This window comes from Gossypium hirsutum, chromosome A12, assembly GCF_007990345.1.
Source record: "Gossypium hirsutum isolate 1008001.06 chromosome A12, Gossypium_hirsutum_v2.1, whole genome shotgun sequence".
NCBI lineage: Eukaryota > Viridiplantae > Streptophyta > Magnoliopsida > Malvales > Malvaceae > Gossypium > Gossypium hirsutum.
The window spans coordinates 90,322,547-90,336,628 of NC_053435.1; the positions used below are offsets into that span (position 1 = coordinate 90,322,547).

General features: G+C 31.9%; 1 protein-coding gene across 1 annotated transcript; it reads left to right on the forward strand.

Moving 5' to 3' along the window:
* Positions 1-10,663: 10,663 nt before the first annotated feature.
* LOC107928696 (uncharacterized) lies at positions 10,664-13,420 on the forward strand. Its single transcript, XM_016859950.2, has 2 exons — positions 10,664-11,176; positions 11,922-13,420. Exons 1-2 carry the CDS (start codon positions 11,096-11,098, stop codon positions 13,014-13,016), a joined length of 1,176 nt encoding a protein of 391 aa, XP_016715439.2. The 5' UTR covers positions 10,664-11,095; the 3' UTR covers positions 13,017-13,420.
* Positions 13,421-14,082: the final 662 nt, after the last annotated feature.

Here is a 14,082-nt window from a genome sequence, read left to right on the forward strand (position 1 = left end):
ATATCGGCATTTTACCCAAGTAAACTGGGATTTAGCATTTGTTACGAACTCTCATGTTTTACTTTCTATTTGGCGTGATTGGGTGGATTAGCTCTTTCGAGCTTTTGTTGGCGTATTCGGGAGGACCAGCTCTTATGAGCTTCTGTTGACGATGTAATCTTATCCGTAAGTCGTTCTTCGAATGGAAAAATCTTGGTAAGGTAATTTATTTAATGAATTTGAAAGACATGTTATTTATTTTTGTATTGATTTGAATACGTGTATTTATCGATTGAAGTTGTGAATGACAGGGAGTTGTCATGGATGATTTTATTATTATTTGATTTATTATAGTTAGTTCAATAAGATTTTTTTTATCTTGCCGAACTTACTAAGCTTCATTAAGCTTACTTGTGTTGTTTAATGTCATTATAGATTTTCGAAATGTTAGACGATCAAATCGGCATTTAAGTTACACTATCCAGTTTATCTCGATAGTTTTTAAAATGATAAATTCATATTATATGGCATGTATAGGCTCTTGTGCTATTTTGGTTAATGTTTGGCTTATGTAAATGTTATGAATGGTATTTTGTGTGAATAACCAATTTGCAAAGGGTATGAGAATGAGGTATAGTTGTTATGCTAGTATGTGCGACTTACATATATTTGATTTGTTATGGTTGTGGTAACTTTGTTAGGTATTTTGATTTGGTATTGCTTGAATGAGTTGATGAACTGAATTAATGTGTATTTGAGATTAAATTGTATATAATTGTGGTACCAATGAGGGTACATTGGTTAGGCACATATTAGGTTGGTTTTGATGTGTTTTTGACCCGATTAATGTCATTTTGATTTTATATTTTGGTTAGTATTTGAGTTTTTTAATATCCAAGTAATTTGATTATGTTTGTATTAATGTATGATTTGAATAATTTACTATTCCATTGTCCCGTAATATTCCGTAACCTTATTCCGGCGATGGATACTGGTTAGAGGTGTTACAGTTAGCTTACGGCCTTGGCACTTGGTGCCTAGGTGTGTTCTTGAATGGTTAGCTCATTTGAGCATTTTGGTGTGTTCTGGATGGTTAACTGCATATTTGAATCCATTATAACGTTCATCAGGCATATTTTCTATGGTATAATGTAATTTATTAGATTGTATCATTTACATTTAAGCATAAAGCTCACCCGTATTTTGATAATGGTTGAAAGGATTTCGAATTTATTTTCTGTATCCTGTAATAGATATGTTTATTCAGTAAGTTTATTGTTTTAACCGTTGAACTTACTAAGCTCTATTAAAGTTTACTTGTGTTATTTATCTTATTTCCTTCTAGATAGCATTATGTGGAAATTGAGTTGTCGAATCAACTTAAGAAATCACACTATTTGGAAATCTTTTAATAGTTTTTGAATGTTCACTTCTAGATAGCATGTAATAGGTGATTTGTAATTATGTTAGTTACTTGTTACTTGTGAGTTTGTTAAACTTGAATGATAATTGTCATTGGATGGATTAGTACATGTGAATATGTTGGTTTTTATATGTATATGTTGTGAGAATTGTTTGATATATTTGGTATAAGTCATATGAAAGTGTTTGAATGTAGCAATTTGAGTTATGGATTGAATGGAATTGTAACTCCCCAAACCCATATCTTTTGCTAGAATAGGGTTACGAAGCATTATCGGAGTTTACAGAATAATTACAACTAATTCATGTCATTTACTATTTATATCCGAAATCAAACATATTCTTGCATTTAATCCCTTTAAATGGGCCATCAAGGCCCAAAATAGGCATTAGAAACAAATCGGGAACTCAGAAATTTTTTTTCGTGAAATTTCAAAATTTTTCCTAGATGCAGGGGACACACGCCCGTGTTCTAGGCCGTGCAGGCATTCGATGTGAGACACACGGCCGTGTGTTACATACGGTTAAGACACACATCCGTGTCTCTGCCCGTGTGGATGAAAATAAGTCATTCTAAGGCCACTTTTCTCACCCATTTTTGACATCAACCTGTACACAACATTCACATACACCAATATATCCCAACCAAGCAATCAATACTAGCTAAAACATGTTTTCAACATGACATAACATCACAAATATTTCAATTATTTATACTTACCTTTTTAACTCATTTCATTGATTTATCAAATTCTATTACTAATTACATACATACAAACATTTAAGATTCATAACCACAATTCAAACTATTTCATTGCCAAACCAACACTATACATGCCATACAAACCAAAATTTACATTGCAAAAACTACTGGATTAAACTCGATAGTGTAGCTTGATGTGTTGATCCAATCTTCCAACTACACGTTAATCTACAAGAACATTAAACAACACAAGTAAGCTTAATGAAGCTTAGTAAGTTCAATAGGTTAAACATTGATCTTACCAAACTTAATATAATAAATTAAATTGTAAATAAATCATACATTTTTCCATGTTAAATACAATATAAATCGATAAACACACTTCCTTCATATCAATATCAATAATAATCTATAAATCTTTCAATTCAATCACATAAGCCTTTTACCATTTCTTACTGAATCAAAAAACGACTTACGGATATGAGTACATCGTTCTCTTTGTGCCATAGTCCAACTATGGTCTTACACATGTATTGCCATGGCCCTGCCATGGTCTTACATTTGTAGTGAGATAATCCAGTTATGGTCTTATCATCAGAATGCCATAGCCCAGCTATGGTCTTACACTTAAACACTGTCATGGTCTAACCATGGTCTTATCCGTCAATTCATTCTTTACCACGGAACGATCGTACTCAATCTTGTGTTCTACTCATTTAAAGTATTCAATTCAATTTTCATACTTTTACAATAATCTTAATTTCAACAACAAAATATTATAAATACATTATACCATTCCTAAATTAACAAATAATTAAGAAAGTTTAACCATATGAACTTACTTGTATTAAATTGTAAAGTTTGTAGTAGTTCGGGGACTATTCAGCTAATTTCCCTTTTTTGTTGGTCTACGGGCTCTTGATATAAAATGTAGAATTTTTCATTCATTAGCATATATTTCAATTTCAATCCACTTCACAATTTATACTCTTCAATTTTTAAAATAGCATAATTACCCTAAATTTTATAATTTTTGCAATTTAGTCCCTTACCAATTAGCTTATCAAATGAGCTAATCTTTCTCAATTAACAATTTATCTAAGTATTATAAGCTATTTCACAGCCTTTGACAAACATAATTTAATACCAAACCCTAAGATTTAATCTTTTTCACAATTACGTCCTAAAATCAATTTCTATTAAAATTTCTTGATAAAATCATCATATAACAAAATTAAAGTTTCAAATCCATGTTAATTTATCATAAACGTCCAACACTCATCAATGGTAATTTTCAAAATTACCCATAAAATCAAAAACTAATGAAATAGATAGTTGAACTAAATTGTAAAAGTCTCAAAAACAAAAAAAATTCAAGAAAAGAGCAAGAATTGAACTCACATGATGCAAAAATATGAAAAACCAGATTAGAGGACCTTCAATGGGGTTTTTGGACTGAAAATTAGAAGAAAAAATGTCTAGAATTCAATTTAGTCACTTGTTTTATTTTTTATTTTAACTAAATTACTATTTTGCCCTTAGTTCACAATAATTTTTGTAATTTTTCTCTGCCTATGCCACCCAAGCCATCATCCTTGGGCTAATTTTCCTTTTAAGTCCTCCCTCATTTAACCTTTAGGCTATTTTATCACTTTAGCAATTTTTGCACATTTTTCAATTTAGTCTTTTTTAATTAATTAACTATCAAAACGTTAAAATTTTCTAATGAAACTTTAATACTAACTTAATGACACTATGTAAATATTTTTATAAATATTTATGGCTCGATTTATGAAATCAACGTCTCGATACCTCATTTTCAAAACCACTTAACCTAATAAATTCTTTTAAAACACAAATCACTAATTCAAAAATCTTTCTAAAATCACTCTTAACTCGTAAATAATAAATAATAAAATTTTCAAACTCACTCGTCGGATTTAGTGGTCTCGAACCACTGAAAATTGGGCTATTACAGGAATGGTGATTTTGGTGTGAGTTATTAAAGGTGTTGGAGAACTTTGAATGCAATCACTTTGGTTTGAAATGAGATTTTGGTTTGGTGATTGAATTGTGGTGTCAATGATGACATCTTGGTTAAGTACTTAGGATGAATGTTTTGGCATGTTTTAGGCCTGTTAAATGTGTTTTTAAGATATGGAATTGGCTGATTTTGATTTGGCTTGGTATCTAAGTTTTAAATGAAAATGTGGCTTGTTTTGTAAACTTTTTAAGGTACACACAACCTGGGACACGAGCTGCCACACGGTCGTGTGTCATACATGGTCTATTCACACGGTCGTGTGTCTTATTTGTTTTCAGTGCAAGCTGGTCCATACGGGCACAAAAAGTTACATGGCTTGGCGACACGGCTGTGTGACCCTGAGCCACACGAACACAGAGAGTTACACAGCCTGGAGACATGATGTGACAGCCCTAAATTGACCCTAGTCGGAAAGTGGTTTCGGGACCGCTAAACCGAGTCACCGAAGTATTTGAATATAATATTTATTGTCTAAAATATGTGTTTATGCATGTGTGAATTTTTAAATATGTTAGTTGTTGCAAATTGATATGAAATTTATTGAAATGGACTTGTGTGAAAATTTTAAGAATGTGTTAGGTAAATTTTGAAATGGCTTTGTATTAAGTGACTTCAAAACCTAAGGACTTGCATGTCAAATTGACATTTTTAGTAAGTAGTGGCCGGCCAAGTGGAGTGATCATTGAAGTGTATGTAATTTATACATATATTTATATTATAATATAATTAAAATAATATATGTTATTAGTGTTATAATAAAAATAATGAAATAAAAGAGTGAAAGTTGGGGGGTGAAGAAAAACAAAGCTTCATCTTTGTCTTCTTGGCCGAATTGAAAGAAAGAATTGGGGCAAAAACATTCGGTCACTTGAAGCTTGAGAAGGTTAGTAAATTTTGTTAGTTTTTGAAATTTTAAGCTTAGTTTAAGTCAATTAGCTAGTTCCATATTTAGCCCATTTGAAAACTTGGAAATTTAGATGTTGGTTTGAGCTTTCGGTTGTGGTTGTCAAGGGAGGAAATGAGATTTTGTTTGTCTTCAACAATTGATTGGTATATAAGTGTTAGCTAATTCGGCATAAGAGTATAAATGTTAATTACTTTATATTTGAAGCCTTGAAGAATAGGTTGTGGAATATTAAAGTGTTGAAGGTTAAATCTTTAAGCTTGGTTAATTTAGACATTCGGCAATTCTTATGACATTAGATATAAGTGTATGAAAGGTTAAGTCTAAGTAGTTGGGAGTTAAAATGTTGGTGATTTAGGTACGGTCTTTGCATGAAAATATACTTATGGAAATGGTTATTATATTTTTTTTCTAAAATGTCACTAAATGCCTTTATGTTAAGGAATATTCAGTTATGTTATATATACATATATATATGTAAGTTTAATTTATTCATGGTAACTTGGCATGTGGATTGGATATATGTTAGTTAATACATGCATTTGGAGGTGATGTGTTTAATAATTAGGTATACGGTTTGGTTTCATTATTGAGTATAATGGTAAGTGTTTTAAATTGCCTTTGATGTATACGTGTTTATATTGAAATATTAAGGCTATGTTAGCCAATTGAGGGTTTCGGCCAAAATATTAAAATAAATTGGTGTGAATGTTTGAGTGATGAATTTGACTCTTGTGTCGAGTTGGGATGATATGTGTATTTTTATAAAACTAAATGATGCTAAATAAATTCGATTATGCATGGTATTAAGCTAGTATTATGTTCGTTAGTACATGAGTAGAGCATATGTATGATGTTTAATATCTAGTTAATAACATCATTTGTACTTAATTGTATGGTATACATGTATTAAATCGAACCGCTAAATTGATAAGTTATTTAATAAAATCTATTTGTTGAATCAAGCTCAAGAGCCAAAAGGGTCAAAATCTGATAAAGGAAAAGAAAAAGCGATCGAGTAGTCTATCCACAACTATTCAAAATATCCGAGGTAAGTCTTTGAGTAACGGAACTTAGCTTGTGATTTTATAGGTATCATATAAAAGCATAGTAGATAAGTTGTGATCTTATGGTTCTATATAAATTACATAGTGAAACCAATGATTTTTATTTTGTATGACTTGGAGTCGAATGGTTGAAGAATTCATATGGAATAACGAAATGAAATCGTATTACGTGTATGTAGCTATTGAGCCGTAAGAGTAAGGGTTGATAAGCATGTCGAACTTGTTTTCTAGTAATGCGATGGAAATGCTAATAGGTTATGATATATATATGTGCATAGTATTCGTGCGGGTTATTGTAACCGGGTTAAGTCCCGAAGGCATTCGTGCGGGTTATTATAACCGGGGTAAGTCCCGAAGGCATTCGTGCGGGTTATTATAACCGGGGTAAGTCCCAAAGGCATTCGTGCGGGTTATTATAACCGGGTTAAGTCCCGAAGGCATTCGTGCGGGTTATTATAACCGGGTTAAGTCCCGAAGGCATTCGTGCTGGTTATTACATCCGAGCCAAATTCTGAAAGTATATATGTTTGGAAAGGTGCGATTCTGTCGTAACAATTCCGATTAATGTGCTCATAATCCCTAATATGACCAGGTATGGATCGTATATACATTGAAAAAAAATTGGTACAATATAAGTTGTGATTATGAAATCGAATAAGGTTCTCCCGGCCATTCCTTAGGGTTATATGAAGTCTAAAGCTCACTCGAGTTACATGAAATTGAATCAAATGAAATTTAGTTAAGTTTGATTTCGAATGTGTAAACATATTGATAGAAGTGTAAATTAAAATGAATATGTGATCTTGTGCATAGACATTTATTTATCCTTATGAATGCTATTTCTTTTGTGTTTTTGTTTCAAATGATTTCCTTACTTATAAGCTTACTAAGCATCGAAACGCTTACTCTGTTGCTTAAATTCTCTGTATTATAGATTTTGTTCGTCAGCTATCGGACTCGGAAGTGTCAAAGTCGAAGTCATCCACACTATCTAAGCCCCTTTTTGGTACTCTTTCAGTCGAACTTTGATAATGGCATGTATAGGACTGACCTTTGTTGTTAATTAAGTATCTTTTGGTAATGTATATTCGTATAGCCATGCGAAAATGGCTTGTATATTTTGAGTATGGCGTTATAATCATTTTGTATATATGGTCTTATGATATGATTATTGAGTGGTATAGAATTGTTTGGTAATGATTAGCCATTGGAATGGCTAATCATGATCATATTTGATGCTATGTATGTCAAATTGCTAGCTAATCCATGGAAACCATGAAATAGGTAAAATTTACCACGAAATATTTTTCAGACAGCAGTAGTGAAGTGAGTCTGAAAAATCACTAAAAATAACAGAAATGGAATTAAATAATGAATAAATTATGGAATCGAAGCTTGATGAGTCTATTTTCATATGGAAGTAGCAAAACAGGTATATGAGTTATATTTTATGAGATGTTTAAATTTTTGTAAAACAGGGCCAGAATGACTTCTGGATCCCTTGTTATAACTTTGAAAATTCACCATAAATTTTACAAAGATAATTATAAGTCATGATTTATATGTACAGATTCATTATTGAGTCTAGTTTTATTATAGACAAACAGCATAGTCATTGAAGCTCTGTACAGGGATATATCTGATTCATAATACACAGAGGTCAGAGTAGTCAAAACCCGAAACAGGGGAGACTTTAACTAATAAACTGTACTAATTGGCCCGACCAAAAATTCTAGAAAAAAATTTGTAGATATATATATGAGTCTAGTTTCAGGAAAAATTTACGGAATCGAATTTCGAGTTTTGGAACTCGAGATATGATTTTTAAAGTGACTGTGATGCAGTTAGCCAGCTTGTCTGGAAATTTTAAAATGAATTGTATGAGTTGTGTAAGTAATGAATTAAGTCCGTTAACACCTCGTGTTCGACTCCGGCAACGGCCTCGGGTACGGGGCGTTACACATGATCGTGTGATCTTAAGCTATACGGTCACAGTGAGTTACATGGTCGTTTGACCTTATATGACACAGGCATGTGAAGTAGCCACACGACCATGTTTTTGAGCCACACAATCTGGGTTTTGTCACATGGCCATATGACCCCTATTTTTAAAAATTTTCAAATTTTCCATATTTTTTTGTTTTGTTTCAAAATAGTCCCTGATTGATTCCAAACTATTTTTAGGGCCCCGTAAGTTCAATTTAAGTCCCACAAGTGTATTTCTTTCTTAATTAAAATGAGTTATTGAATGTTATTAGATAATCTGTATAATTGTTTTTATTTGAACTTAAATATTTTGAATTGTTTTGTAATATTCTATAACCTTAATCTGAAGATGGAGATAGGTTAGGGGATTTTGCATGTAAAAGTTGCTCATCTCAATTTATTATTTTTGCTTGTGATATTGTGGTTGATTTTCATTGATTGTTGATATATTGTGTTATTAGATTTGTCATAATTATCGAATTGATTTTTCGTGAGGAAAAGAATATCAATTGTGTTTCTATGATATTTCATCGTGTTCATTTTCATCCCAACACCTAGTTAGTACCTAAACTTGTATGTCATTATCTAGGTTAATACTTTCACACTAACACTGCTAGTTTATGCTAATATGGCACTGATGGCCTATCTTATAGTGACACGTGTCAGCTTTTTAGTATGACATGTGGTGGACATAAATTAAAAATTAAAAATCTTTTAAAAATATAAATAAGTAAAAAATGTGTAATATTTTGGAGAAATTCAAATACCAACTAGATACTTTTTGACAAATTTAAAGAACAAATTATATGTTAATTCTTAAAAATAAGTTACTAATAAATTGAGACAATATACATAATAGAATACAAATTTAAGTATGAATGTACGAAAAATTGAAGCAGTTTCATGGGAGAAACTATATATTAACCCTAATAAAAAAATAAAAATGAAGATAATGTTAAAAGGGAAAATGTTTTTTTTTATAAAATTAAAAAGGAATAATAAGTAGAGAAAATAGGTGAGCATCTCATAAAAATTGAATGATTAAACCATGTGCTTCTCAGCCGTGGGTGGGTCCTTAATAGAAGCGAGGGGCGCCCAAATCACCGGACATCCTCATGGTAGGACCCACATTCATCCTCTTTTATATTTATTATTTTTCTTATTATAATTAATCATTTTCAATGCTTTTGCTGTTCTATCTAAATTTAAGATTAGTGGAGTTGTAACTAGCTCAAATTCATGGCTTTCATATTTAAAAAAAAAAAACAATATTTCAATTTTAGATGCAAATTGAATTATTTTATTTGGTTTTAACAGTATCGTTTTTTTTATTTAATTAAATATAAATATAAATAAAAAGATAAATTTAATTTTGAACCTTAAATTATAGTATATCGATCGAATTTCACATTTTTAAAAATAATCTAAATTAAATCACTATTATAAAAAATGATTTTAATTCCAATTATTTGTTTTTGAGTTGAATTGAAATTTTCTTAAAACTATTTAAAAATATATTAAACAGGATTTAATCAAAAGAATTTAAATACAAATTTGATATTCTTTAATACATCAAAAGAGGAAGGACTTGTTGAATAATTCAAACTTATGAAGCTTAAATTAATAATCATTCATACTTTTAGCATTGTTGGCACAACTTTTGAAATCAAAAAATTGTTTTTTATTGAATAAGTAAAATATTTTTTAATTAAAATCATGGCATAAGCCAAAAAAATCCTTAAAATTTTAATATTCTTATATGTCTAAACTCTTTTTATAGTAGGCCCAAATATTTGTAAAATTTCGGAATCATTTTTTATCCATAAAATTTTAAGTATTTCAAGGAGTTTAAATAAATTAATCTTTTTATTAAAATTTTTATTTATTTTTATAGTTAAAAATTAATTTTTATATATTAAAATGAGGTACAAGTGACATACAACATATAACTATTTAATTATTTTATTAATCACACTAATTTTTAATAATAAAAATAGATATTTTTATTAAAAATAATTAATTTAATCTTTATTCTTTTAAAAAATAAAATATATCTAAATCTTAATACAATAATGCTAATTTAATTATGAGCCCAAAAAAATCAAAAATTTAAAAGGTAAAGGCAAGATTAGCAAAGGCGTCTGCATTAAAAACCCGGCTCAACTATTTTAATTTAAGAATGAAAAAATCCGGCTCAATGGAGATGGGAGAGAGCCACGTGTCTGTAGGCCTAAACTTAACTGGATTGAAGCAAAAAAAAGGGATGAGGAAAGGAGGACACGACACAGTCGCATCGCATCAACTCAAATGAGATGAGAATAGTGAGTGATGAAACGTAAGTGAGCCAAGTCAAATTCCCCCAATTTCCAACGCGTATCCAACCCGGTCCAATTATCCCTCCCTCCCTTTAATTTCATATTCTCAAAACTACCCTCAACCTATCACCTGTGACTTAGCCACGAAGAAAAGAAAACCCAAGGGTAAAATAGTAAACGCAGAGAAACAGGATGCTTTATTTCCTTCCTCGGAAGAAATTTATTTAAAGGAAAGGTAGAGAGAGAGAATAGACGACAAGAGAAACGGCTATTTTCATTCTTTTTAAACCTTCCTTATTTATTTGTATCTTCTCTCTTCCATTGGGGCATCAGTCTTAACAACTGCCACCCATTCACAGATAGACAGACACCCCTTTCCTTTCCTCTTTTTTTTTTTTTTTTTTGCTTCTATAAACTAACTTTTTAAAGCGTCATTTTTCCGTTAATCCTTTTCATTAACATCACAGATCACTCTCTCGCTCTCTCTCGCTCTCTCTCTCCCCCTTGGACCTTTTTGGGTTTTCCTCTTTTAGAGAGATTATAGCTAACCGCCAGGGTAGAGAAAAGAGGGAGCCGGAGATCTAGACACTTTCAACTTGATCTATCTGGGTTTTTTTAGCTGAAGCTAAAAAGGTTTCTCTTTTTTGGGTTTTCTTTTTTTTCTGAAAAACAAATATGTGGTGGATGATGAATGAAGGAGGAGGACATTATTGTTCTAAAAAATCTGATGATATCTGTGGTGATGTTTGTGGCCAGGTATTTTACTCTTTCTCATCTCTTTTATTCGATTTTTAGGTGTCAATTTTAAGTGGGAATGTGAGGGGTTCAAAATTTTTAGATCTTAACTATATCGATCATTTATCTACGGCTTAGCTGCTAGGTATTGCTCTTGATCTTATTGTTTTTTGGGGGGTTTCAATTAAATTTCACACAAATGTCTTTGCTTTTGATTTGGACATTCACAGTTTGCTCCTTGATCTTGTTATCGATTACAAATTAATCAGATTTAACTATTTTGTTGAGTTTTATTCACTACTATTATGAAGAGCTTAATACAATTTTGCTTTCTTCAACCAAAACTCTGAAAAAATGAAATTGATGCCAAAAATGTAAGAAAGCCAACAAATAAAATATTTGGGGACTCTGTTTACGAAACTTTTGACTTGCCTTTAAGGTATTGGATTGCTAGTTTTGAAAGGAATCTTATGTTTTTTTTTAATTAGTTATGACATAAATATATATATACTTTTTAGCTTCTATCATACTTTTCTAAGAATCTAAAAGCTCATTACGCTGCATATATTCCTTTGCTTCTTTAAATTTCCCCTTCTAGATTATGATATGCTTATTGGGGGCACGGATGGCTACTTCCCCAGCTAGATTTATACTCTTCTTTAATGTATTTGGTGTTGGCCTGACTTGTTTTAAATGTTAGTTTGATATTTATATAAATGTTGATAATTTGATTATTGTTAATAATAGTATTTTCTGTATGCTACAGGAATCGAGCCGGTTGAGCATGTCGAGAATCCGTTGTATACTGCGCGGCATTGATTTCAAAACTTACATTTTTGTATTTGTTATGATTCCGACATGTATATTTGGTATATATCTTCATGGCCAGAAGATTTCGTACTTTCTTCGGCCACTGTGGGAATCACCACCCAAACCTTTCCATGATATCCCACATTATTATCATGAAAATGTGTCGATGGAGACGCTCTGCAAACTTCACGGTTGGGGGATTCGTGAATTTCCAAGACGGGTTTATGATGCGGTGTTGTTTAGTAATGAGGTGGATATTCTTACTCTACGGTGGCAAGAGTTGTACCCCTACATTACACAGTTTGTTCTTCTCGAGTCTAATTCCACATTTACTGGAATTCCAAAGCCTATGGTTTTTGCTAGCAATCGAGATCAATTCAAGTTTGTTGAGCCCCGGTTGACTTATGGGACAATCGGAGGAAGGTTTAAGAAAGGAGAAAACCCCTTTGTTGAGGAGGCTTTGCAGCGAGTAGCATTAGACCAACTTCTCAAAATTGCAGGAATTACAGACGATGACTTGTTGATAATGTCGGATGTTGATGAGATACCAAGCAGACATACTATCAACCTCCTCAGGTGGTGTGATGACATACCTCAAGTGCTTCATCTTCGGCTAAAGAATTATCTTTATTCCTTTGAGTTTCTTGTGGATAACAACAGCTGGAGGGCATCTGTCCATAGGTATCAAACAGGGAAAACAAGGTATGCGCATTATCGCCAGTCGGATGAGATTCTGGCAGATGCGGGTTGGCACTGCAGCTTTTGCTTCCGCCACATCAGCGAGTTCATATTTAAGATGAAAGCTTACAGCCATAATGATAGAGTGAGGTTCTCACACTATTTGAACCCGAAAAGGATTCAGAGACTAATTTGCAAGGGTGCTGATCTATTCGACATGCTTCCGGAGGAGTACACATTCAAGGAAATAATCGGGAAAATGGGACCTATCCCTCATTCCTACTCAGCCGTTCATCTTCCATCATTTCTTCTAGAGAATGCAGATAAATACAAGTTTCTTTTGCCTGGAAATTGTATGAGAGAAAGCGGGTGATTCCTGGAATAAGTTGAGATGTTTGTACCTGTAAAGGCTAGTTGGAGGTGCTGTCGGTGTGCGACTCTTGACAAAGGGTTCGATTGAATGATTAACGACTGCGACACATCACTGAGCAGCCTTGTCTTTTACCCAGCTTAAAATGTTTTTCCAGTTCCTTGGCAGAATGATTGAAGAGTTGGATAAATGCTTGGAAATTCTCGGTTTGTATATAAATTTTTTTCTTCTTCATGATTTGAGATTTTACTTGGTGGAGGATATTTCATTCACTGAGCGATGTATTATTACTTAGAATGAGACTCTGATACATTAGTTTGAGATCCCTGTGATTTCCCTATGTTGGGAAGTTTTGTTTTGAGACAATTTATTCATACATGTTCTTATGGAATTCCTTAATTTGTTCCCCTTGATTGTTTGTTTATGAGAATGCTTATAATTATTGGATTTGAGGAGGAAGAACAGCTCTTTTTCAACCCTATGTTGAAATACAAGTTGGAGCTAGCAAATGAGTTAATTTCCAGGCAATTTCTACTTCTATAGATAGAAGTTACAAGACAGGCCAAAAGGTTGAGGGACTAATTCTGGAGTCACAACAAATGTCAAGGAAAGCAGCATGGCCATAGCATGATAATACTCTCTGTCAGAAATAAGATATTTTTTATTATTGGAATTTTATAATAATGTGTGGCACTAAACGATATTTGTTTAATACAAGTATCAGAGTGGGTTTTCCAGGCAATTATTTTAATTTTAACCAGAAAATTAGTTAAAGGACTCAATCATTCAACAGCTGAATTAAAAGGTTAAAATCTCGGTTCGAGTATGATAAAACTCTGAATTGCTTCATAGATTTTTGCATCAATTCATTTAAAAAAGCAGAACAATTTTGATAAATTGTTTATAGCCCTCTAATTCACCCAGTTTTTTGTTGGGCTTTTTTTTTTTAAACTGCCAATTAAATATGTTAATATCTTACAATATTATATTGAAAAATGATTAGTCTTGATTTGGGGGCTAAATATTGCAAATCCAGGACTGATGTGCCTCAACAACCCTGGTTTTCCAG

Coding starts and splice junctions, on each gene's coding strand:
- LOC107928696 (XM_016859950.2), top strand. CDS start 11,096: ATGTGGTGGATGATGAATGAAGGAGGAGGACATTATTGTTCTAAAAAA. Junction 11,177..11,921: donor GTGGTGATGTTTGTGGCCAG/GTATTTTACTCT, acceptor TGTATGCTACAG/GAATCGAGCCGGTTGAGCAT.